This window comes from Candoia aspera, chromosome 3 (genome assembly GCF_035149785.1).
Source record: "Candoia aspera isolate rCanAsp1 chromosome 3, rCanAsp1.hap2, whole genome shotgun sequence".
Lineage (NCBI taxonomy): Eukaryota > Metazoa > Chordata > Lepidosauria > Squamata > Boidae > Candoia > Candoia aspera.
The window spans coordinates 106,365,587-106,393,505 of NC_086155.1; the positions used below are offsets into that span (position 1 = coordinate 106,365,587).

Sequence of the window (27,919 nt, forward strand, 5' to 3'; positions counted from 1 at the left end):
TCCAGAGCTGATTGAAAACTGGGAATTCTATCTCTAGGGTACTGAAATGGTACTGAAATTAAAACAGAAATATTTTTGAAAATATTCAGCACCTTGGAACACCCAAAATTTACAACATTTCAGAACATAGCACCAAACTGCTATGAGATTTGGTGATCTCATAGCCATTTAGCCATTTTAATTTTGATGTTTTTTAAAAAAAATCATTCGGGGTTGTGTGAGTGCCATCTGAGTGATGTTGATGCCTACAGACAATATATTGGTGATTCATGGCTTATGTAATGGTCCTCAAAACTTTGGATGCTGACATAATGTATGTATAATGGAAAAGATTGGGAGCCACTGCTCTAATCCATACTCAAGTTACAAATATTTTTATAGGTTTATGTTCTTACATTAGGAGGATTAAGCTCAGTGATCTGACAACTGCTGTAATATAATAATGGGTCTTTTTTTTTAATATTGCCATAAGGCCATATTGGGTTCTCAGAGTGAAGAAAATAATATCTAAGTCTCCTCAGATGTGAGACTTGCTAACAAGCAACACACACACACACACACAAATACACAGTATCTTGCCACAATTATTCTGGCTATCAATCTTCCTTTCCTCAATCCCTAATTGTAACGAGTGCCCCATTCTCATAATCACAGTAACTATTTGGTGCTGAAGTGAATCATAGGGGTAGGGAGTGTACTATGGAAGTGTTAGCTCCCAAGTTTTGTTGTGATTCTAAAGATACCTTCCTTCTCTCAAGGAAACAGTTACAATGACTATCAAGCAGCAACTTACAGTATACAGACTCCAGTTAAATAAACTTGATAAAGATATTCTGGGCTGTTTCATGACTCATGAATTGTTGCCTCTCAAATGCCTGAAGGTCCTCCTTTTTCACTCTCAATCAGACAGCAAAAAGTGAAGGCATATTGAATCAGCAGTTCATTAGCATACATATTTGGCGGGCTGATAAGGCCCAGAATGAGCCATGCTTGGACTAGGGAGACATAAATTCAACTATCTGTATAATCACAAAGTGCAATAGATTATATTCCACCTCAAACTCTCCTAAACTGTAGGTATTTTTATTTTAGAATACAATGAGGATAAGATCCACAAACACTGTCCTGTTTTCATATGGATGATATAAACTGTATGTAAGAGAAAATTTTCAATTTGCAACATCTAATAGGATACTGTTTTCCTCAGGGGTAAATCTAGCTCTTTCTGCTCTATTGCTCTGTCTCCTTGAGGTTTGTTTTGATTTTTTGTTTTGTTTTGTTTTTAATATTAGCTGGTAGACAGAATCAATCACACAAGCAGTAATCCCCTGCAAATGGAACTTAATAGATTTTTGAAAAAGCAAAATATTGACCGACTAGAGCTTGATGGCTCAGGAGCCGCATGAGTCTGGCGTACAGATTCGCCAGCAGACAGTTTAAAAGTGCACACAAATCGAAAAGGGTAGTAAAATTCCTTTTAAGTGGCAGGCACTGCAAAAACACAGCAAGAATTTCCAGCATTAGAGTCCTTGCGATTTATATTATAACCTTACAAACTTGTCTGAGTGAGATCCTGAATGGATAACTGGCAGAGAGCCAGCTTTCACCATAGCTAAATGGGATGACATCACCAGAAAGCCAAGTGATTTGCAGATGCCCTGCAAAGTTTAGAAGTTTAGATTAAGAGAGCTGGGCACAAGAATCTATTGTTTGAAGTCATCCCACTTTTAGATGAAGAGCAGTGGTATGCACAAAATGAAAAATACGTGTTGTTTCAAGTTCAGGAGAAAGCCTCCCCACACAGTAGGTTCACTGGAATTGTCTGAGTTTGCATGTCCAAATGGGACAAAACTTGGATATATTCTGCATGGAATAAAAAACCTCACACATTCTGCATGGAATAAAAATTAATTTTTCTCAAGTGTTCCAGCAATAGGAAAAGATGAGAACTTAAAGCAAGGCCAGGCTTTCTCATTTTTCAACCCAAGGCTATACAAGTAAAAATGCTACCTACCAACCCCACCCAATGTTATTTTTTACAGTAACACTGAAAACAAATACCAACCCCCCAACAATCAAAGCAACTGTTTCAGCATCTCTGTAGCCTTCTAGCAAAGAGCAAATATGTATGTTTGTCCTAGGAGTAATTGCAACAAAGAAACAAAAAGCATTTTGGAAAAAAAAATAACAATTACAACTTACAAGACATGACGCTAATTATGGCATTCAGAACAGACAAACAATTACTATTCAACATGCTCCTGATTTGTCTTGAGCGCCGAAGAAAATTTATGCAACATGAGTATTTTTTTTTCAAGCTCAAAAAACTCAAAATAACTGTTGTAGACAAATTGGATCACGAAATATCCTAGAGGAAATGTCCCTAGCAGAAATTATCTTTGAAATCACTCAGGACTGGCAAGCCACTAAGATGATAGGCAAATGAAATAACCTTCATGATCAAACATGGGAGACATTTAGAGAAATGGCTCAGTACTTATAAGGTAAGATGTCTGACATCAGCACCATAGAGTCCATCTGGTTGGTAGAGTTGAGAAGAAAAATGGAACATGATGCCTTGAGGCATACAGAAAATGGAACCCACCTCGAGAATAAAAGATGCATCTGAACAAAGAACTTGTCTTTGTGTCAATTTAAGTAATGCAGATCTGGAGCACCTGAAGTTCAGTGGCCCAAGGGGTACCTGTGATTATTACTAAAAACACCATCTTCCTTATAAGAAAGTCAGGGGACAAGTAGCTATTCAAAAGGGTTTGCAGATGTCTTGGGAAGGGAAGGGAAGAACAAGTTATATGGACTAGACTAGACATGATTTATTTTTTAATCAACGGTTGCAAGGAATTTGTGGGAAAGGATTTTGATAGGTTCAGCTACAACAAATCGGCAGAAAGTTGTCCATTTGCATGAACATACAGTTAACTGAAAGCTTATAGGTGGTTTCCAGCAACTGTTGAACCAGGAAGATCATTAATGGGGGAGAATCCAACAGAAAATAAATCAATCAGGATGCAGAATCTGACCTTGGTTATAAAGAAGAGATTGTCCCAATGTGGAAGTTGGCAATAGTTGCCTCCTGCTACATGAAGCAGTTCCACAAACCATGTGTGACAGTTTATGAGGAGGCTGAGAAAGAAGAGGTCGGAATGCTAGACATAAGCAATACACTGATGGGAGAAGAGTTTCTTAGTAGTTTATCTCATAAATGGGAACCTGATCTGGCTTGCAAAAAGACTGGAAAGAAGGGATTCAGTATGTTGAAAGAGACTCTGCCTTAATGAATGCATTAACAAAAGAGGGCTAGAGGTTCTTACCACAGTTTTCAAGATGCTGTATTTTACCCCTAATCCTTTCATTAAAATACCTCACTGAAGTCTGTGTAAGTCTTGCTTTCTTGATCATGCCCTGCTGAATGGGATTTGATACTATGATTGTCAGTTCCACCAAGAGGTGATCAAAATACATTATTATTTTGTTGCAAATCTTGTCAATAAACCTGGCTGATTAAGGGAAACAATGAGAATATGTTGAATAGAGTTCTTCATAACAAAGAAAAAGTTTTCTCACAGACCAACCTATCTGAAATGTCCCTGGGGTGAACTGATATGAAGCTCCGTTTTACTCATAACCATATCCTGAAGATTTGGTGGATCTGCAGTAAGCGATCTACCCTTACAGGAATGCATCTGTTCTGGCTGGCAACAAGTGTCCTTGAACTCTAGCAGTTTTTACTAGTCAACATGGCAAGAGAGCAGCATATTTACCAAAATGGCCGTGCATAATTCTGAAGGGGTGGTGAAATCATTCACATCCTTCAGATCTAGAACAGGAAATGCACCACCATCTCTTTTTAGTATTATGAAGTATTAAAGAGTAGAAGCGGAGGAATGAACAGACTTTCTGTACTCAGTCTAGAAGAATCTAGCCAGGTATACTTACATAGCACCATCACTACATGTAATGGTATGTGGGAATGACCTTGGGAGACAGAGGGAAGAGCCATAGCCAGGGAAACAGTCAGATATGAGGCAGCTTAGCCCACAGAAGGCATGTGGGTGTGGTAAATGACTCAGAAGAGACCTTCCTAGGTTGTTGGACTGTAAAGGCAACAGGGAAGAAATGTACTTTCAGACTTGCAAGATTGATGCCAGCCTTGTGAAGTAGTCCAGACAGGAAAATTGCCCAGTTGAACTGATTCTACTTTATTGTAAGGTTACATTAAGAGAATCTTGCAAGCTCTTCCCCCTGTCTCCCAAGATCATTCCCATATACCATTACACTACAGCAGTATTCTTGGATGCACAATTAATTATGTGGCAAGAAATGATCATTTGTTGCTTATACAGGCAGTGGCTTCCACATGGAAGACTTGAATAATGTTTCTTCTTCTTCAGGGGGATGCTAAAAGTGAGGTCCCTTTCTCCATGAGAAATATTGGTATAGATATGTCTATATCTATACAAGTCTGGTACTTTGAGGTAGACTAAAAACAGCCACCAAAGGAGGTAGCCAACCTAGCTGCTAATTTAGCCTGTGCCACTATGGTGTTCATGATCAGGTGATTAAAAAGGAAAGAAGGAAGAAATGTAATTACTTACTTACCTATTGATTTATTAGAAACTCTAGGGACAAAAAGTATCAACAATGGTCAAATCACAGAGACACTCCTCATAACACTATCATGCCATTAGGAAAAAAAGAACTGATAATCTTTTGGTGGGCTGCCAGAGAAGAAGGTAAAGAAGCAATCACAACATTCTCTAGTGTGACAGACAAGACTAGTCACAGGTTCCTGCTTATGTAAACTAGAGTTTTAAAATACATATCAGAAAAATCATTTAGTAAGTACAGTTTATTGTTGTAACCACAGGTCATGACATTAAAAAAAATCATTTGTGGGACGTCCACAGATCCCAATACTGTGGCATTTTGAAGTAAAGCAACAGATTTCTTTTCCAACAAAACAACAAAGGGATTTCCAGGGAAGCAAAATAAACAAACAAAGTATTTTTCCTGTTTATTCAGAAATAATCACAATTTAATAGAATATGTTTCTAGATACATTGGATATAGGAAGGAGCAGATATGTTTCGAGTTAAGGTGCTATAGTCAGGACAGAGTTCTCCTTGTAGAAGTCTTTCAGAAGAGTGCCAGGCTTCCTGCCAGACAGAGCAAATAATCTTGTCTCTTCAGACACTTAATCTCATAGTCAGGAACTTGCTAATGCAGAAGCTCCCAGACAAGAGAGAAGCCATGCATACTCAGACAATGTACCGCAGAAAACAGAAATCAAAGAGCCTTTGAAACTCACTGGCAGGTGTTATCCACCAGGGTCACATGATACCTGTGCCAAGGGCCCTGCACTAGTTGCCAAGGAGTGCAATGCAAAGTGCTGGTTTGACCTATAAAGCTCTATATACCATCGTATATACCTAGGTACCCTCTACGATCAGAATTGGCCTCTCAGGTATATTCAACCTGAGAGAAGGTCTTGTAGCCCCATTCTTCGCACTCCACAATTACTGTACCTTCTCTTAGGATCAAGGCTTGCCTCATCTGTTACAATATGCCAGAATTTGGTTAAGACAGAACTATTCCAAACAGCATTTAGTACCCAGAATGCTGTCACTATCATTTATTTTATTATTATTGAATAAAATAGATGTCATTCTAATGTTTAAAGTCTATGCCTTATCTTCCTGACTTTTTGAGTCAAATTGAAGACATCTGTAAGATATCAGATTAAGCTCTCCTTCTGCTTCTCTTTCCATTAACCACACCAGCCTTCCCATCTAGGACTTTCAGCCATATGGGGCTTGATTTTTCATTTTTTTCCCCCACAACAGTCTAAACTTAGTTTGAGTAGCATGGCAAAACTGGTACTTTGGAGACTTAAGGTTCAAATTTCAACTTTGCCATGAGATTGTTGGGTCTTCGGCAAATCACTCTCCTGCATCTTTTATACAGAAGAAGTAATGTAGAATACAGAAGTGACCTACTTAACAGGACTATGGTTAGGATGAAATAATGCAGATTACAGCACGTTCAAAAAGTAGATAGGAGCCAGAGATGGCCTTGAAGAAGGAATTCAGTAACAATACAGCCATTAGGTAAACATCAGCTTTGACTTGAAATGGAGGAAGGATAAAAAAAATTCAAAGTTGACCTGCCTCGATTCTGTTTGGTAGAGAGAGACAGAGAGGATGATTGAATCTTTGTTAGGCTTTCAAGATTCTGTTATTATACCCTTCCACAATATAGTTCCAGTAGTCCTTGCCAAGTCTGTTTCCTGACCTGACCTGGCCAGCAAAGGGCCAACAGAAAATAAAAATGATTTATAAAATTAGGACAGTCAGTGAAATATCATCTTGCAAAATTCACCTTCCTTGTTCAGAAATGTTTGCATGACCAGTAGCTCAATGTACACAAGTATACATGAGGTAATCACAAAAGTGACTTCCTATATCAGCCTTCCCATTCCTGTTCTCTCCAGATTCGTTAGGACTACAACCCAGAATTCCCAGCCAAGAGTGTAACTGATCTGCTGGCTGGGAATTATAGTCCAAACCCAAATGAAGAGCTTCAATTTTTTTCCTTCCCTTTCTCATTTTTCATTTACAAGCTAAAGTTCACTTGTGGTGTTTTTTCAAGCATTTTCTGCTGGTTTTATCAATAAACAGGTATTTCAGTCCTAGCTATCTAAAGGAAAGCATCAACATTTTTCAAGCATTGATTGTGATCATATAAACAAAAGCCATGCTTTTATTGTTGATGCATTCTTCAATTAAAATTAAAGGCAGGGTTGATGGAATCACTTTATATAAAAAGAAGCATGTTTGGGTTTCATTAAGATTTTTATTATCTACTTACTATTGTATTTTCCCAATTGTTCATTCATCTCTAGGTAAGGCACCGGTAGATGCATGTATGTTTTGAAAGCTTAGAATACTGTCTTCAGTAAGGAATTGGGTAGATGCTAATAAACTTTGAGGAACTGAGCTTTCAGACTGAATAAGAGCAAAATCCTGCTTTCCAGCTCTTGGACTTGCAGCTGGAGAAGGAATGTTATTTTTGAAAATGTTAGAGATTTTGTATATGGTGTATTTTCTGAAGATGCCAGCTAACCACCCAACAGCATCTCCCTGAGCTTGGCAGGTGAGATTATGAGCAATCCTACCAAAAGAACTACAGGATCCTGGAAGAATGTCACCAAGACACAAAGACCTTATCAATCACCTCTCCTTTTAAATGTATTAATATGACACATATTTGTGGTACTTATACTTTTGTAATAAACATTCTTGCCTTCTCCTTTCATTTTTTTGGAAACCCCAATAGATTTTTAGATCCTTTATTTGAGGTTCCAGGTTAGAGCAGACATCTCACAAGTTATTAGTCTAAAAGCTTTTCTTGTTCTTTGGAATATATATATTTAAAAACCCTCAATAATTTATTGGGAATAATCTGTAATACAAGGATCAAATTTTAAACTCTGCAGCAGAGAAAAATCTTAAAAAATTAAAATCCTACCCAGTTTCTCTCCCTGCCATGTTGACTTTGGCAGCTAAGGGTACCTGGCTTTGAGAACTTTCTCCCCAATGGCCTCTTTCAGGCTTATTTGGACTGCTGGGCTATAAAGCCCCCAGGCTCCATGGCCTCTAGTCTGCCTTCTCAGAACAAGAATGGTTCCTATTTTGTAAAATAATGGCCTTGTTTGAGCCAAAGAAAACTTAAAACAATATATTCATTGAACAACGCTAACAGTTTCAAAGGAATTTGCCAGCTAAATGTTAGCTAAAGAATTCTGGAAAGGCTTTCCTCTGGTCTTGAAGAAATCCCAAAACCTTCTCTTGCTGACACGGATCTTTAGTTTTTGGAAAGAAATAGGCCCTGGACACGTGGGGCAATTTCATCAACGCAAGGGAGAAGCTGTTCTATTAGGCTGCAGAGACAGACACACTCAAAACAGAGGACATGCCCACAGATACACCTGAAACTAAGCACTTCAAAGGGCTGTGGAGTCCTTGGTGCTCTCTGAGCCTTGTTGTTTTCTTGCAGACGTTTCATTGCCAGACTAGGCAACATCTTCAGTGCAAAGAGGGAGTGGGCCTTGCTCTCAGTTTATATGCAGTACTGTATATAAACTGAGAGCAAGGCCCACTCTCTCTTCGCACTGAAGATGTTGCCTAGTCTGGTAATGAAACGTCTGCAAGAAAACAACAAGGCTCAGAGAGCACCAAGGACTCCACACTTCAACCCTGAGCTACAAATATTCGCTTCAATTGGTACTTCAAAGGGCCTCCATATTCATAGTGGAAATGCTCAATTGGAAAAGGGATTGTCTCCAACAGAGACTTCAACCAGTTATTCTGTCTTCCCATAGAAAAGAGAATTTAGCAATCTCTAACAAGTGTAATGATTGCCTATTCCAATAAAATGAGTCTCATCAGTGATTACTAGAGAAAACTAATTTATTGAATGAATAGTATGCAAAGTACGAAGAAAGCTGAGAATGAGCAAAAGCGCGCCAAATACAAACTTAAAAAGCCTTGCTCCCGTTGCAAACCCTCCCCTCAGGCTAGCATAGCAACCACCCACCCCAGATGCTAGCAACCGTTAGAATCGGCCTGAGAAAGTAACCTTGAACAGCAGAGATAACCCAAACATACATTCCAGAAGATCACAAGTCAGCACAAAGGAAATTTACCAGCGTGGCCAGGCAGGCACGCAACTGCAGCTATGACATGTGAAACGTTACGAGGAACCATAAACATCGGAACGGGAACATGACAACAAGGAACTGTCTGTAGGTTGAGTCATGGCAACTGGATTTCTTTTTTTCTAGTTGAAACGTTTCGCTGCTTATCCAAGCAGCTTCTTCAGTCTGGGCAAAGGTTGGTAAGGGACCCATATATGTCTTCCAGGGTGGCTGCATTGTCCCTACACCTGAATGGCTTGTTAATTGTGCAATGGAGGTGTGGATTGTCTTTGGGATGTCTTACTCCTAAATCCCTCGCTCATCCCCAAGTGGATTGTTAAGTGTGGCCTTCCTGGTGAACTTGTGGTCTTAATCTTCCTGGGGATTAATGAAAGAGCAGCATGAAAAATGGGGACAAGTTGTGTCTGAGGCCTCTGCTTCTACTGAGGGAAGGATTTCCCACTTTGGCATGAATGGATTCCTTAACCCCTCTCTCAAACCACCTATCTTCTCTGTCCAACATGTGAATGTTATTGTCCTCAAATTAGTATCCTTTTTCTTTTAGATGACGTTAAACTGCTGATTCTGGTCCTGTAGTGTTGCTCCTCCTGTGTTGGGCCATCCTCTTGTATAAAGGCTGCTTGGTTTCAATCGAAGCGAATATTTGTAGCTCAGGGTTGAAGTGTGGAGTCCTTGGTGCTCTCTGAGCCTTGTTGTTTTCTTGCAGATGTTTCACTGCCAGACTAGGCAATATCTTCAGTGTGAAGAGGGAGTGGGCCTTGCTCTTAGTTTATATACCATGGCTTGCCCTGCTTGTGTTGGTAGGGGTGTAGTTCTCTCCTTGGGAGTTCTTTGATTGGGCTGTTGGTTGCTGCTTGGTTGATTGCCTGAGTCAACAGACACATAGAGGTAAACAACATTTACATACCATTCAAAAGAGACAATAGAAAAGCCAAAAGACCAGTACACTCCCTTGCCAGAAATCAACACCCAGATATGCAAAAATCAACTCTAGGATTAACACCAGATGAACCATCAAACAACACAATACACCCTAATCAAGGAACCATTAACTCAGGCAATCAACCAAGCAGCAAACAACAGCCCAATCAAAGAACTCCCAAGGAGAGAACAACACCCCCACCAACACAAGCAGGGCAAGCCACGGTATATAAACTAAGAGCAAGGCCCACTCCCTCTTCACACTGAGGATGTTGCCTAGTCTGGCAATGAAACGTCTGCAAGAAAACAACAAGATTCAGAGAGCACCAAGGACTCCGCTGTTTGGTTTCTCCAGTGTAGAGCTCAGAACACTCCTCATTGCACTGGATTGCATATACTACATTGTTCCTCTTATGTTTTGGTGTTGGATCTTTAGGGTGTACAAGCCTCTGTCTCAGTGTGTTAGTGGGTTTGAAAAATACAGGTATGTGGTGTTTTCCAAATATCCGTTTTATCCATTCTGACATGCCGGCCATGTAAGGAATGACCGGGTTCTTCCGTTGACTCTCGGTCTCAGCTCTGTCTGCCATTGTTTTGGGTCTGGGGATAGACTTAGATTTAATGAAGGCCCAATTTGGATACCCACAGGCCTTCAGAGCTGTCCTCAGGTGCTGGTTTTCTTTCTTTTTGGCATCCATAGAGGTGGGGATGGTTTCTGCCCTGTGAAGAAATGTCCTGATGACTCCTAGTTTGTGCTGCAGTGGATGGTGGGAGTCAGACATCAGGTATTGGTCTGTGTGGGGGGGTTTCCTGTAAATCTCTGTTTCTAGCTTGCCACCAGTCCCAATAAGTACCTCACAGTCTAGGAATGCCAGCCTGTTGTCCTTGGTGTCTTCCCTGGTGAACCTAATGTTTGTGTCTATGGTGTTTGTACGGTCTGTGAAAGCCTGTACCTCCTGAGCCTTGATTTTTACCCAGGTGTCATCCACACACCTGAACCAGTGGGTGGGCACCATTCCCTGGAACGTGCTGAGTGCTTTCTTCTCCACTTCTTCCACGCCGCCTCCTCCTCCTCCTCCTCCTCCTTCATTAGTCTTCTTCTTCCTCTTCGTTAGTCCCCAGGAAGACTAAGACATATATGGGGTCCCCTTATCAACCTTTGACCAGACTGAAGAAGTTGCTTGGACAAGCAGCGAAACATTTCAACCAAAAAGAAAGAAATCCAGCTGCCATTACTTAACCTACAGACAATTCCACTTGGATGACTGAGAATCTTCATCGACATACTAACAAGGAATTCTTAGGCCATTTGCCAAATTTCAGTTCTCAGTCTGTAATTATGAACGCTTAAGTGGCATAACTGTGTTAAATATTTGTAGCAGAGCTGATATTAACATTTAAATTATATATGTATGTATGTACAGTATGTTGAGATTGTGTGGATTAGAGTCCATTTTATTTATTTATTGATTGATTGATATTTCACATTTCCATCACTGCCAATCTCCCCCGAAAAGGGGACTCTGGGCAGTTTTGCCAAATTCATAAAATGTCCTAATCAGAAGTAAGCAACCTATATTCCATTGACCAAAAGCATTCCTCTAAAATGTGGCCTCTGGAGCCTCTACTGGTCTACTACTAAATATTGGTGATAGCATGGCATAAAGATTATTTTCAGTAATTGGCAGTTTAATTCCTTCAGACTCCAGACCCACTAAAAGTGCTGTGTTTTGCCTTCAAGGATAGGAATGTTTGCCATTTTTATTGCTCACCTTCTTCTTGACCAACAGTTTACCACCAAATACTTGTGACAGTCAAATAACACTAAGTGCAGGTGCAAACAAGCTTGCAATTGACTTGAATAATCCCTGACACCTAAACTGAGAGCAATTCAGGTCCTAGTAGCCCCCACCTGTACTGCTGCTGTTTTCCCAGGAATAGTTCCTGACTAGTATCCTGGCCTTGCTACCATTTCCCATATCCTTCAGGAAGATGCTCAGCTTCCAAGAGGAGACTGGAATTATGCCATGCCTCAATAAATGGTATGCATTTTAGCACAAAGTTGTAGGGAAAGCCATCTTGGTACTATATAAAAATGAATTACAAAGCTTATTATTCAGGTAGCAATGCTGATGTGTTTATGTAATTATGGTAACTAGCAGAAGGAAGGTATAGCTACATACAACAGTATTAAGAAAATACTATCACTTCAGATGTAACTGTGATAAAAATGAGGGAAAAATAAAAAAGGCCCTCAGAAATTATCTCATAAGCAGAACTCCCCTCCCCCATCAACTGAACTGTTTATTTGCACTTGCACAGATACAAACAGAGAAAAGAATGAAGTAAAGATAATTTTCTCACTAGAAACTTTTGAGTGTCTTCTACAGTTATCCAACCATTGTGACCAAAAAAACAGTAATTGGGACAGGTTTTATAATACTACAGTGATGGCTGGGTGAGGCTACAAAGCTACTGTAAATCACTAGTAGAGAAACACTCAAAGACCCTTTCAGAATACAGATATAATTACTGTGAATCCTGAAATATCCAAGACATTTCTAGAATATTATCAAAGACTTCTTTCTAATCAAAGGAGCCTTAGGCTCCTTAGTTATCACATATCCTGCTGTTCACTTGCAGAAAAGGCCAGTTATAAGATATAGAGGTAAATGCTCTCACAAAGTAGAATGACAGGGATCATCATTGGATAATAAGATCATTGCAAGTCAGAACCGTGGACTGCTGGTGTGTGCAGGAAGCATTCAACTAAAAGGCATTAAGATTGATAGTGGTTCCATTCAAAGAAAGATATACTAGAAAAATTGTCTAGAATTGTAAAAGCATACTTTTTACTGTCAATTCTTGATACTCTTCTGCTTTTAATACAGCAATGTGAAACAGAGAAATGTTAATCTCCTTCTGCAACACAAGTGTTTTTAAGAAATGGCCCTCCCTTCAAGCAAAAAAGAAGCTATTCCTCGAAAGCTTATTTTTTCCTTTCCCCTACAGCAACAATTTATTTCCCTTTGGTATCATATTTATTAGATGATTATCCCAGCAAAAACTATTTTTCTAATGTCAGTAGAGTGCTTGAAAGCTTTAGGACAATATATACTTGTGTATCAATAACAACAGCAACACTATAAATTAATGTAAAATAAGCTTTGAGATAGATGTCTAGCAGTATGTCAGTGAAAGAAAAAGCAAATTTTAAAAACAGAAATCTACTCATAATGACTGCAATCTTTGGGAACCTAGAAACACCCAGACAGTAGCAGAGCATCCTCTTAATTCCTTGGCCACTTCTACTTACCTTTGTGGAGAGTCTGGATCAAAGCAAGTTTTCCTTACATTAGTTACTTTGGGGTTACAACAGTCTCCATCATCAAAATTGTGGAGCATATTGTTGCATTCCATGTTGCATACACCATCCCGGCGCTCCCAGACATAGCAACGCCCCAGCCAACGGCAGTCACCACCATCATAACCAGTCAGTGGGTGCTTGCACTCAGGGTTGCAAAATTCATTGCCAATTTTTCCAGGCTCACAGTTCATTAGAATCGCACGGTAGCGGAGCAATGAATTATAGACTTTGTGAATTCTAAGTTGCCAAGTGATGTTATAGCGGCCAAAGGCTTCATTCAACACTTGGTGCTGGTGGGCAATCTGCTCCTCACTCACTGTAGGATGGAGACCATCATCATCATAGATATTGACAACACGATAGTGCACTACTTTCTCATTCCATAGTGGCCAGTGGCTGTTGTAGCGAGCTATCAATTCCACATTATCACAGGCAGTCTGTCCGCAGAGTGGAGGTACAAGAGGAGAAAGAACTTGAGGTTCTGGTGCGTATATAGTCTCTACCTGTGGGTAAGCTCCATCCTTGAATGTTACCCACTGCTGTTGCAAATGGCTGAACTTTGCACTGAGCAATAAGGAAGCTTCTCTGTCTTCAAACTTTCTCAGGAAGGCCCTCTGGAGTTTCTCTTGGGGTATAGCAATGCCCCAAAGGGCCAGCAGAGCCAGGTAGCCACGGAAGTTGTGTCCATCTGAGTTGCTGCCTCCCAGAATCAAAGTGCGGCAAGAGGCCATGAAGGGACTGTGAAGGTCACCAGACTGCTGGGAACTGCGAGCTACTCGCTTGCCATTCACATACAGGAGCATCTCCTTCCCACTGTAAGTGGCAGCCACATGAATCCATGTATGGAGCTGGTAACGGTGGTATGCCAATATAGTGGCAGATCTCTTGATACGGTCTGTACGGAGTGAGAAGAAGAAACGGGCATTCTTTCGCCCAGGTTTCTCCTGCGAACGGATGCCCAGAGTCCACCCCTTATCACTGCCAATGTGAGAGCAATTGTCAAACACACCTGAATGGAGAAGACAGAGAGAAAGAAGGGAAAAAGAATGCAATACAGGTATGTTAGTAAAAGCACCATATCATCTTACATCTCAAGAAGAGAATTAGTATATACCACATGGCATAGCTGCAGCAAAATTACATATTTAAACTGATTGGAATCTCTCCCCCCCCCCCAAAGACTCTTGGAAACTGCAGTTTAATGAACATGATTTGTCTAATGACTTAGGTAAAAGAGTAGTAGACCCCATTTGCATATCACACTGCATCAGGTATTAAAATTGTTCAGCTCTGCAGCCAGCCTTATTCCTTTGCCAGTGGAGCTATCCAGAGAATTGGTGCTGACTGAGCAAGTAAAACCCCAGAGGAGCATTACAGCAAATGGCTCAGACTGACAATTACTGGTCTCAGTCCCATCTGTATTTCCTATACACTGATGTTCATCCTTCTTCTGGAAAACAAATACTTAATACAATTGCTTCCTGAGACAGCTGGGTACACTCAGGAACATCACTCCTCATTCTGTAATTAGGCCACTATTATTTGGACATTAAGTATCTGCAAGTATTTAGCATAATGTATTCCTCTTTAATTTTATTAGTATTATTATTCATTGCTATATGCAAGGTAAGCAAAGGGTGACAAATACCAAATTACAACAACATAGAGATGTTTCCAAACATACATTCTTCATAATTAGAAAGATGCCATTTAAATTAAATAAATTAACATTTGAAATACTTCAAAGGTCTCATTAATATGAACAAACGTAAAATCTATTTCACTGGGGCTCCTTGTGAGCTGCCTACTGTTCTCCTTTTAGCCAATAATTTGGGGTCTTGAATTGGGAACCTTGTAGCTGAGACCAGAAGATTGGTCTGCAGGGCTACATCTCAGGCCCAAAGAAGGACAGAATAAGAATATACAAAATAGCCCCTGATCATGGGATCAGTATAGAATACCTTACCCCAAGGTCTTAACCATCTGCCTAATTAATAGAACACAGCCTTCTGCTGGAGAAACACGTACCAGTTCCACATACTGCCTGGCCCTGACATTCATATAGGTTTGCCAAATCTTTTTCTTCCGATTTATAAATACAGATAAAAAGAATGCCATTTTAGCTCCATATATAAATACATTGTCATCATCATTACCCAGTCTGTCATTCAAGATTGGAACAATTAAACACTTTAACATGTGGAAAAATAAAACTCCAGAGACATTATCAAGGTCTACAAAACTGACTAATGAAGAAAAAAAAATAGAAGTCAAAAGTCTCAAAAATACCCACATCCTCATTTCCATATTGATCAAACATTAACATGGTAGAAAGAAAATTAGAGACTATTTTCAACCTTGGGTACCAATTACTTTCCCAGATCATCTGGAATTCAGTAATATGGGGAAAAATCTACAAACGTTGGAGACAAAATTGTTGGTGGTGAAAACCTGCCTCTTTCACAGGATACAAGAAGGTAAATGTGAAATTCTTCTGACAGTTGCACTACATCCAAACTGCAAGATACTTCAGTCATATCCCTTTTCTTTTTACATATGAAACTCCATAAATACCATGGTTTGGAAATAACAAAACATAACTGGGACAGGGAAGGTAAGTGTACCTCTCAGTATGTTTTGTTTTCTCTGAATACTTTGAATGTTGAATTCTTATTTGCTTTTCATGAATCATGAGGTTATGAATATTGCTCCCAAAATGAAGAGTTATAGGTATTTGACAGCACAACATGTCAATACACTCCTACAGGAAATTTTATTCAGTTTCTGGCCATTTTCTAAGCTTTTAGCAAAAGCTGCTCACACACCTACAGTTTAAGAAGTTTGCTTTAATCTAATAAAAGAACTCTGGTGTTATATATTCCATGACAGCAAGCATCTTCTGCACTGGATGCTTTTATCAGTTGACAAAGCCATCAAAATACCTGAACTTTATTACCATTGCTCCAAAGCAGTGTTTCGCAAAGTGTGGTCTGAATCAGGTGACCTGTCAAGATCTGTCATGTGATCTGCCACAGCCTCCCATGTTAACTAGACAAATAGATGATGATGATGATATATTACCATCATCATCATTATTGTTTTAACAGACCTTTAAAAGGAAGGGGAAGGCTTACACAAAGACAGCTATATTGTTATTTTATTTGCTGAAAAACATGAATTCCCAAACCTTTAAAGATAATAATATAAGGGATAGGGTTTGTTTAACTGGATAGTCTCCACATTTTTCAGCAATGTTTGTTTAGTGATTCATGATTACTCCAAGTTTGAGAAACACTGCTCTAAAGGGATCACCTAACATAAACTTTACATCATAGCCTCATTGAATTCTGCTTATGGCCTAAATTTCTCTTTTAGGGATTAGTGCCATTATATTAAGCATGAGAATGTACTTTTTCCCCCTTCCTTACTACATGGGCCTTGGCATACACAGTAAATTAAATAGTACAGGCATGTCTGTCATGCACAGTTTTCCCAATATTCTTGAAAAAAAAAAATGTTAGTTGAACCCAAAACTCCAGGAACAGAGACACAATAACTTTATCCTAAATAATTTATGTCACAATATTCAACTGGAGCAGTATATTAAACTGGTTATTTATTTAACGTATCTATATGGCCAACTCAGGCAGTGTCCTAACTGCCAGGAAACACGCTGAGACAAGGAACTGGTCTCTAATGTTTTATTGCTTGTACATAACAGGAATCCTAACAAACTGAAGAAGCATGGGAAAAACCCCAGCCATATAAACCCCAAAGGTTAAGGCGGTCCCGATCTGTGTCTCTTTGAATGGCTACCTAATTCCTCAGTGCTACGCATGCGCTTAACAGTCTGGATGGGAGCCCCCTGCTCGCCATCCTTACTCATGACAGGCAGCAAAGAAATATAAACTACAATCACAATCTATAATATTAAAATAGCAAAAAAGAAATAGCAGTTAAGACCCTGAAAATCTCAGTCTTAATCTTAATCCTTTTTATAGTAATTTTATTAAAAATTACTAGTAAAAAAATACAAATTAATACAAACTAAAAAATAAAAGAAAAAGTAGAAAGTGCAGAAAAGAAAAAAACAGAAAGAAAAATAGAAAAGAAAGAAAAAGAAGAATATAGTAAAGAAAAAGAAAAGAAATATATAAAGAAATGACTTCCCCCTTCATCCCAACACATATAAACAATTTTAGTAATTTATCACTTTCTCTTAAAATAGAACAAATTATCTCTTCTTCCCATATCCCATCTCTTACCTATAAACAAATCCTTAAAACCTGTCCTATCTTAGAGTGAAGAACCACGCTAAGATGGTAGCTTGAGTCTTTAGTGATTTATTGTCCTACTTTACTGGACAAAAAATCCTGCCAAACTGAAAGGCCGTGGGAAACCTTCACAGATAAACCCAAGAATCAAGGCAGGTCTGCTCTGGGTTTCTTCGAAGGAAAGTTCAAAGCCTCTAAACTACACATGCATTTTTCCCTCTGGATAGGGGCCCCCTCCTGCTCATGACAAAACCTCATCATTTGCCCTGATCAGCAAATAATTATTTTAACCTTGATCAAATAAACCAACTTTATACTTGTCCCTTTTACTTTTAATGATCTTGATCTTTAGTCCCTTCAAATAATGTCCTAGAACTTGATTTTTTTTCATTTTTTTCTTTGTCCGATCTCACAAAATTATTCAAAGCTTTAACCAGCCTCTTTTGTAAATTCAGTATAGGAAAGTTATCCAGGACACTCTCTTGGTTTGTTTATATAGCCCTTTTAATTATTAAGACATTAGCTGGTTTCTTTTGTATGTCCAGTGTAGCATCTTTCTCCATATCATTCTTGTAGCCTGTCATTTTTAAATCCACTTTCAGATCAGTCTCAGTCTTGTCCAGTAAAACTAGTTCCTCTTCCATAACATCTTTCAAATACAGTCTATCTATAGAGGCAGGCACTCTTAAAATTAACTTCTGGGTCCATTGTTCAAAAATATCCTTCAATATCTCCAATGTTAAAATATTTTGCTCCATTCTGTATCAGTTAAGTAAAATTTAAGTGTTCTTCTCCCTTAATTGTAATCTTTAGTTCCTCCTGGTTCCCTCTAGTGTCCAACCTTCAAAGTCTCATCCTATCATTAAAAAAAAAAGCATTCAAAACAAAAGCATTTTCTCATGGGAAGGATTCTTATAATTAATTCCAAAATCTTATTTCAAATCACTCTGGACTCTTAGCCTTTTTGCAACTTTCCTAAATCAAACTTCTAATCACCCTTTTGCTGTTTATTCAAAAAGTTTTTTTAAAAAATCCTTAAACTTGTATTTAAAACTTCTTTTGCTAAGGATCGAAGGAAACTCACCCTGTGCTGTAAAATGAAGGTTCCTGATAGCTGAAAAAAACAGTTAACAAGCAATTTCCAAAAGTGATTAGAAAAGGAAGTTTGCAAACCCAGTGTCCTTTTGAAGGCAGGACTGCAGTTTTTGCAAAAAGATAATTTTTCCCTTGTCTCCCAGAGCTGTAAACCCTCTGGAGACTGCTGTCCTGCAGTCTCTGCATGAGAAGCAGCTGTCTGGAGCACTTGTGGGTGATCTAAAATCGTCTCCTTGTCCAGAGAGGAATTGCAAAGAGCCGGTCTACTCACCGGTTCTTCATCCCACCGTGATCATCGGCTCTGCTTTTCATGGAGCCGTCTTCAGTTCACCATTTCTTCCCCAGAAGTGTCTCTTAATCTTAATCCTAAAGGAAAGATTAACTCTGTACTTTTTGGACAAGTACATCTTTGTTGGCTGTCGTACAATTAGATGAAATGATAGTGGGAATGTTTTGCTCTCTGTTTCCTCATGATTATTTTATTATCTTGTCCAAGTATACCAGAAATCTGAGTGGAGCAAAATCCTCTCTGCCTGCTTGCAAATATCTCAAATTGTTTCCACAGTTCTTTCATTGCTGCAGTCAGGTAGGTTACTGACAAACTTGCTTCCTTCCCTTGTTGTCATTTCAACTTTACCAGCACCCTGTGCTAAGCTTTACCTTGCTACAGACCCAGCTATTCCTGCTCTGGAAAACCAGAGAACCTGCTTTGGAAAATCTCAGAATGTTTTCAGGGTCTTGTCTCAGAAGCCAGGCCAGCAAGTGGGAATATGGCCAGGAATGTGTCTGAAGATGGGATCAGAGAGTTCTACTCCAGCAACAGCTTTAATGAACAAGCAATTCCCATGGTCAGGCAGCCAGCAAGTGGGAGGTCAGCAAAGGAATAGGTAAACAGAAAGTGGAAGCAGAAGCAGCAAGAGACAGGATCTGGATGCAGAGGTAGCCAGCATAAGTCTAGCTCACCCATCTCTCTCTCATTTTGCAAAAGGTGTCCCTGAACCATAACCCCTTACATCTCCAGCCAGCATTATGTAGAGACTCATCCCCAAATGCATCCTCCAGGAAAACTAGTGGTGTTGCTCCTGAAGCCAACCCAAGAAAAAACAATTCTAAATTAGATTATTAAAATGTAATCTGGTATTTATGAAAGAAGAAGGAGGGGGGAGGAGAGGGGGAGGAGAAGGAATAAAAAAACTGAGGCTGGGACTCTTAACAAAGGTTGTTCAAAGAAACATCACCACTTCCCTGCAAGTTCCTCTGTAGAAGCCAGAAATCCATGGGTTTTAATATCTATAATAACACCTCCTCCCATGCATTTTCCCCTTTATTCGTTCCATGTTATCTCCATTCCCATCTCTTCATACCCTTTCCCCACACTTCTTTTTCACACTCAGTCACATATTTGTCAGGACATGTTAGGATAATGCAATCCTGTACTAGTAACTCATTTTTCCTCTCCTTCTACCAACTGTCCTTACCATTCAGGACAGAAATACAGTAGGTTTTTCTCATTGCCATTCAACAGGGAGATGAAGGAAGAGAACAGTTGTTCTTTCAAGATTATAGTCTTCTAATGGCTTTTATGTTCATGGTGGTAAAGATGAAGAGCAGCCAGACTTTATGCTTTTGGGTTGTAGCTTCCTTTCTTCAATCCTTTCCTTAAGAAAGTCTGGCATTTCTGGCTAATTCTTAGATACATTCTTCTATTTTATGAATCTTTGTATACATGGTCTTTTTAAAAAATCTGTCTTTGGGAAAAACAGCATCCAGGAGGATCAGTTCTTTGTGGGAAGTGCTCTATTCTAAACCGGAAAAGGCTTCTTTACACGTACTAAAATCTTCACACCTATACCAGGAAAGGCCATTCTACAAACTATAGACTGTTTTCCCTGCCCTTACCTCTTCCTCCAACCCATTTTTCCCTATACGTGTTACTGTTTTTCCTTCTTTTCTATTGTTACATCTATTAGCTCTGATGCCTCCTCCACCTGTTTTCAAAGATGGTAGCAATTACTTTTGCAGATGAAAGGAGGAATGAGAAATCTGGCCCATGACATAAGATTTAGCAGTTAGTTCATGCCTCAGATATGAATAATGTATGCTCACAACTTCAAGCAAGCCAAAAAAACTCTCCTTCTCCTGCACTGTTTAGCCTCTTTTGAAACACACACACAAACACACACACACACCCATGTGGTTTGAATTATTGTTACTGGTCCTGTTCTCTATATTGTTCATTCAATTAGGAATGAGCTGAACTGAAAGATGAAAATGCTTCAAGAGTCTTATTATTCCCCCTGATTTTGATCTTACCTATTTCTAAGTGTCATGACTGGATGTACTTAGGATGCCCATAAGCAAAAGAGAGCAAGATGCTTAACAATTAATATTTTAGACTGGTTTTGCTTGCCATACTCTGCACATCTACTAAAGATGCAGGAAGTCACCATTATTTGCATATGCCTATATTTGTGACGTCCAATACTTGGGCTGTTTCAAGCCTTTCCAGTAACACAATACTTGCTGATATTCAAAGTGATGGAAGCACACAGATCAACCCAAGAACAATGGTTCCTGTCATTCCTCACCAGAGCAGAGGATACAGATCAGGATCCAGCAGGTAGTCTGACAGTTGTGTCCACTGGGCATTTTCCAGAGCATATAGCCTGCAGATCACTGGGATTTTTCCAAGGCATCTGGATTCTGTAGATCTTAGCCTGATCCAGGAAGGTTCTTCTTTGCACAACCAGAATCTCACAGGAAATACTTGTTTTAGCAATTAATTTCTTCTCAGTTATGGATTCTTACTTTTCACATGTAAAATGTGCTGCTGGATAAAAGTGATTCTAATTTAGAAAATTAAAAAAGATAGGGAAAGTTTTTATCTATCTATCTATCTGAAAGGAGCCATTCTGGAGTACACTCTGTTAATGCATGGTATTCTCCTAATGTTAAATTTTTGCATTTTTGAATGGGCAAATGTTTATACTGTACATTCACACATTATTTACAATTGATTATTTTGTTCTTGGATTCCCAAAATTAAAGTTGTGTAAATGCTGCAACTCAATCAAATGTGTTATTCATGCACGATTCCTCTTTAAAAGATTTGCATTCTCCAGAATCTGAAGCACAGAACTATCTTGATGGGTTTCGTTATTAGAAAACAAACAACTACAAAAAGTAACTTGATTATAAAGAATCCCTCTCCAATATAGCCTTGGAAAAAGTATAAAGCCACATCACTGTCCTTTTACAAGTACTGCAACTACGTCATATCCTTAACCAAACTCTTGTCAAGGAGGCAATGTGGTGACCACTGACTTCTTTTGAACCCTTCACTGCCAGTGAAGGTTCTCCAACTAAAAGTTTAATACCATCTATTTATAACATTACCCAAATGTCATTTTTGGATGAAACCTCAAACTGCTTACGAACACTGAAGAATAACTTCTGATAAATCGTTGAAGATGATGGCTAGCAGTGCTTTTCGCCCCTTTGGCAATTGCATTAATCAACACATATAAAGGAAGCCCAATGCAGAGCTCTCAGGAACTGTATGTTATCCCTGAAAAAGGGTATTTCATCATCTTTGGCTTCACCTATTACAGGCAAACTAGAAATTCTGCTGTAAGAGTATGATTATGTGTAACCATGTTGCACCTCCTAATGCTATACTTCTTTATCACTCTAAATCTTAATTATGCCTTTAATTAACAGCATGTACAGCAAAAGGAAATACTGTAGGGTATTTAGCTGATTGTCTCCTAATCATTTTTTAAACAGCTGATGGGTAAAATATCCTTTTAGAGGGAGATGGGTGGTGATAGAAATGTGAATAATTAATTAATTAATTAATTAATTAATATCCACAAACTTATTCTGCAAGTGCAACAAGCAACAAATCTCAATTAAAGAAAAAAATACGTTAGAGCGTTGAGTTTTCAATTTCAGTCCATATACCCTATTTGCCCTCTCCTTGACCCCACAAATATCTTCCCAAAGCAAAATGTCTATGTTTAGCACCACAGTTTTTCATAAAAAATGATAAACTAAGGGTGGAATTATTAAGCCCCAGTCCTCCGAGTACCATTGCCCCTTAAGGGCAACTTGGCCTGGGGGTTACAGAGGAATATGACTGATAATGGTACTCGGAGGACTGGGGCTTAATAATTCCACCCTTAGTTTATCATTTTTTATGAAAAACTGTGGTGCTAAACATAGACATTTTGCTTTGGGAAGATATTTGTGGGGTCAAGGAGAGGGCAAATAGGGTATATGGATTGAAATTGAAAACTCAATGCTCTAACGTATTTTTTTCTTTAATTGAGATTTGTTGCTTGTTGCACTTGCAGAATAAGTTTGTGGATATTAATTAATTAATTATTCACATTTCTATCACCACCCATCTCCCCCTAAAAGGATAATATTTTACCCATCATGCAGAAGACACTCAAGATTCTCATGCAATTCCATTCAAGTAGTAATGCCTTTTTCTTAATAAGATTTAGCTGCATAACTTTACTTGTGCATAATTCTACTGCATAACTTTTCCTTCAGCTGTATTATTCTAATTGTCCAGTAAGCTTACCCATCATATACCAACTTGGTTTTCTTTCTTCCTTAATTAGTGGGATTGTTTAGGTGTAATGTGTGTAATTCAAAATAAAATCCTTGTGTTCAAGGGAGCACAACTTAAACAGTCCTACTATATCATTTTCATTTCCTGGTATGGAGCTGGATTTTGAAATAAAGATCTGAGTTTTCCTTCTAATAAATGTTATTTTCTGGTCAGCTGCCTAGGACAGAACATAAACTAGAAGTCACTTGTGAACAAGTTCCACAGGCAACTGCAAATGAGTCTCATATGGTTGCTTGCCTAGAGATGTTATGATTGTCATTTTTCCACCTTCTCCTGTCTTTGTTTCTCTCTCAACAACCTCTGATGCCATTCAAAAGAAGCCTTGAGGTAGCAGATGAGATTTGAAGACCTCTCTGAGGCTGTCTCTCCAGAAGAGTAACCTCTAGTTGTGGTTTAACTTAGATTTCCCTTCATTCTATTTAGAATTCTTAGATGCTGTACAATCCAAAAGGATGCAATATGATTTTTTAAAAAAATCTTGATTCTAACAGACTAATTAAAAGTCTGGGTGAACAAATAATTTTACCAAGATTCTAAAAATAAGCGTTGCAGGACTGGGATGGCGTTATGTTGAATCACAATGTTGAGGTATCTGGACAAAATGGTGAAAAGAGTATCTCATTAAACTTTGGAATGAAAAATCATAAGAAAACTGGTGGACCAAACTCCACCAGGTTTACTCTGCCCGATAAAGAAACATAGTTCTTCCCTGCCATTGAAAACTTTCAGAAGTAGGGTTCTAACCAGCACAGGCACAGTTTTGTCCATCATTTTGCTCATTAATTTTAAATTCAACATCTGTTCAGAAACACTCTTGTGCAATTTTAATATCACTTAGATTTTATTTAAAATGTCTCTCTTCAGAAGAAGAGTTTCACTATAAAATATTATTGCACAGGTACTCTGGGATGCAAAGGAGTCCTCCTTTAGCATTCAGATCCCAAGCTGTATAAGATAAGTGGGTGCAAATATGCAAAAATACTGTGGTGTTCTTTTAGAATTGGCAGAAATTGCATAAATCTGGATATACCAATCAAACTTCAAGCAACAATTTTCTGTGCCAACTGAAATGTCCAAGTTTTCTGCAAGGTCAAGGCTGTATATAACATATTGTAGTAGTCAGAAATGTGGGCTGGAAAACTTTATGGGGGTTGAACATTTCCATGAAAAATTTTCCACTTCAGGCAAGTTTGGCAGTTTCAGACCTGTATAATATTCCCTATCCAGGTGAACGTCCTAAAAATTGAGAAGCTAATCCTCTATTGCCCAACACTTTTCTAGCATTCTGATAAAAATATTTTTTCTGCATATCACATATCAAGGTTTTTGGTAACTTTGGAGACACTGTTCAAACCCTACGCAATAGATTAGATTTAATTTTTTTTCACATCAAATAATGTAGCCCAAATACTTGTGTGGATGAGGACGCTGAGTTGAATATGCTAATCTGAATCATACTCATTAGCATAGGAAAATCTTCCAATTCAAAAATTTTTGGAAAATACACATATATGGTAGTAGTATTGCCAGCATGTGCTCAGAGTATGAATCATCACGGCAAATTATCCTTGCCCATAAATGGTAATCGCTGGCACTCTGTCTAAAGCTGTCAAAAAGTCATGAGGGACTTTCGTTTTCCAAAACCCCTCAAGGTGAATGTAACGATCCCTCTAAAACAGGAGAAATGCTAGCAAGCCAGCTATGCATGTTGCATCCATCTTATGAAGACCTGGTCTGTCCAGCTCTTATTCAATCCAATACCCCATCTAATCTCCATTTCAAAACCTCAGTATCCTCACCTTTCAGATGGCAAGGAAAAACTGAGTCACATGTCATCAGCCTATTAATGGCACTTAATTTAAATCATCAAGTAGTACAGACATTTCTCCTTGTCTCATTTATCAAGTGGCTATACCACCTTCTTACTGTGGTAAGGCTGGACCTCATCCAGGGACTGCAGCCAAAGGAGACTATCCAGAAAGTGGTGAGGGAACAGAGAAGACAAAAGGCCAATCATCAGTATCTGGGCTGACACAAATACACTAAGAATCTCCAGAGCAGTTACTATATGGCACAGCATCTGTCCTTCCTTCCTTCCTTCCTTCCTTCCTTCCTTCCTTCCTTCCTTCCTTCCTTCCATCCTTCCATCCTTCCTCCTTCCTTCCTTCCTTCCTTCCTTCCTTCCTTCCTTCCTTCCCTAATCAGGGAACAGATGTCCTGGCATGTATGTGTGCATCTGATCTGAAATATACTGCTACTTAATTTTGATTATTTTACATGCTATCTAAAAGAAGCCCACATATGATAATTAAATCCAGTTTAGAACTACATACCTGCACCACTGAGTTTGTTAGAAATTCGACAGACACCTCTTTTAAGCTGCCTGCTTAAACTGCATGGGAAGTGGAAGGAATCAAACACTTGGAAGACTGCAATATATTGTTAATGGGAGATATTTAACTTGATAGGTTTACTTATTTTGATCTGTTCTATGCATCAAAAAGGTGTTTTGCCTACAGACAGTAAGCAGAGTATTGAAATTGTGGCATGGAAATTATTACACCCAGTTTCTCATTTTTCTAGCCTCACATCCAATTTCCACTCTGGATTTTTTTTTAAAAAGATCAATAAGAACTAGATACATTTGCTTGTATGCATTTCTCCTAATCTTATACATTTTATACATTTGCAAATACATGCATTTTCCGCAAGTAAATTTCCCTAATACAAAGTGCATGCTTTATTTTAATCAATATATTATTTCCCAGTATAAGCAATTTGTATTCCCAAAATTTCATCATAAAGTGAGAAAATGCATAAAGGTCAATGATAACTGCATTACAATCCAATCTGTAAAGTGCCAATTAGGTAAACTGCATTCCAAGTTTTTCCCTATCCTTGTTTCAGACTATACATAGGGGTCTGCATAGTTCAGCACCCTACCACTTAAATGTCAGATGGCAAGTTTCTGTCTCAACCTCCTTCTCAGCATGCTAGCTCCTATTTCTAGAAATTCTTTGATTGTAAAAAGCAGTTTTCCATTATGGAATCTTCTAACTGCAGACATAAATCATACAGTATGCAATTTTTCCATATATCACCTGTTATATCTATTAGGTCTGGAGATTGAGGATTTAGACACCTGAATTTTTCCCATTGCTCTATATCATGTACCATTCATTTGTCAATGTTCTCTCAAATGCAGCAGGATTGTTGCCTTCAAAGATTTTTTTATTCCTAACAACTGATGGCAGCCTATTAGATGCAGCTGATATTGTATGGTCTTATGAAGAAAGCATCATACTTAGTTACGATCCACTGGACCAATACATTTATGATAAAATAATTAATCCTTTAATTATTTAGTTTGAAATTTGGTGGCTCCTAGTAATCAGTGCAACATTTTCTGGATACATACAGATCGATTAATAATAATCTGTTCTTGAATTTTCCTCCATACCAACACCATGCTGACTAGTTTATGGTTTTCTGCATTTATCTTTCTTCCTCAACTGAAAATTGGGATATATTCCTGCTTCTATTTTTTGTATTATAATTGATTTTCATACTGTAATTTCTCAAATATTATAGAGGCTCTTTTAGCACCCAGCAATTAATTCATCTGATCTTAAAAACAAGAACTTATTTTTTTAAAAAATCATCTCCTTATCTACCTTGGCAAAAAGTGCCTCTTTACATCATTTGTTATACTTAGAGAACCAGTTTGATGTAGTGATTAAGGCAGCAGCCTAGAAATCAGGAGACTGTGAGTTCTAGTCCTGCCTTAGGCAGAAGGCCAGCTGGGTGGCCTTGGGCCAGTCACTTTCTCTCAGCCCTAGGAAGGAGGCAATGGCAAACCACTTCCAAAAAACCTTGCCAAGGAAACTGCAGGGACTAGTCCAGGCAGTGGCCAGGAGTCAAAAACTAACTCAAATGCCCAAAACAGAAAAAGACATATGCATGACATATGCAGTTCCCAACTGGGGAGGCTTTCCCTACACCTTTCTTAACATATGAATCTAAAGCAGCCCTGTTGGTCACTGATTTTAAGAAAAACTGTAACATTTACAGTTTATAGTAATAGAAAACAAACACGCTGCAACCCAATTCATCTTGCTGGACAGTAGTGCATTTTGCTTCAGCTGACTGACTACTACATTACCTAATGTAATCTCATGACAAAAATCATTATCTTTATCTTTACTTTTGCTTTTACTTACTTTTACTTTTACATTTGCTTTCTGTCTGATCAAGAAGCAATGACCTTAAGCTAGAGGAAGAACTAAGTAGCAGCAAGATAAACCACTGCTCCTTTATCCCAGAATCTGGTATCTGTAGCACTTAGCAGTTTGATATATTTAATCTATGACTTCCACCTTGCAACTGGGTCTAAATGCAGATGTCCTGGCTACAGTATCGGGTAGACTGCAGGATTTTTTTCACCATTCCTTCCCTCCCATCCAGCTCTTTGTATCATCCAGCTTGATGACAGCCCCTGGGATGCTATGATTTATTTATTTAAAAAAATTACATGGCACCCTTCAAAACAGAATTATTTCAGAATGGCTTACAACATTCTGAAATTACAATGTCACTTTTTAAATGAAAACAAATATTTACAATATATTTAAAAATACTAGCATAAGAAAGGGGAGCGATTAGTTAAAAAACTTCATACCAATTATTTAAAATGACATAGCAATATATTAAAAGGTCCTGGAAGATAAAAAAAATAGCTTGCTTGGTGCCAGAAAGATAGTAGAATCAGACCCAGGCATGCCTCACTGGGGAAGCTGATCCAAAGCACCAGGGAGACTACCATTGCCAAGCCCCATTGGATGCAGTCACGCATCACACATTAGTGCTGGGCGGGTGTGTTCAAA

At 38.6% G+C, this 27,919-nt stretch overlaps 1 protein-coding gene across 1 annotated transcript in view; it reads right to left on the minus strand.

The window, feature by feature from the left end:
• The window catches only part of PAPPA2 (pappalysin 2), a 159,976-nt gene that overhangs the window by 129,329 nt on the left and 2,728 nt on the right, over positions 1–27,919 (minus strand). The window contains exon 2 of the mRNA XM_063298487.1: positions 12,975–14,034. Within this exon, the coding sequence (XP_063154557.1) occupies positions 12,975–14,034 (1,060 nt within the window). The remainder of the gene's footprint in view (positions 1–12,974; positions 14,035–27,919) is intronic.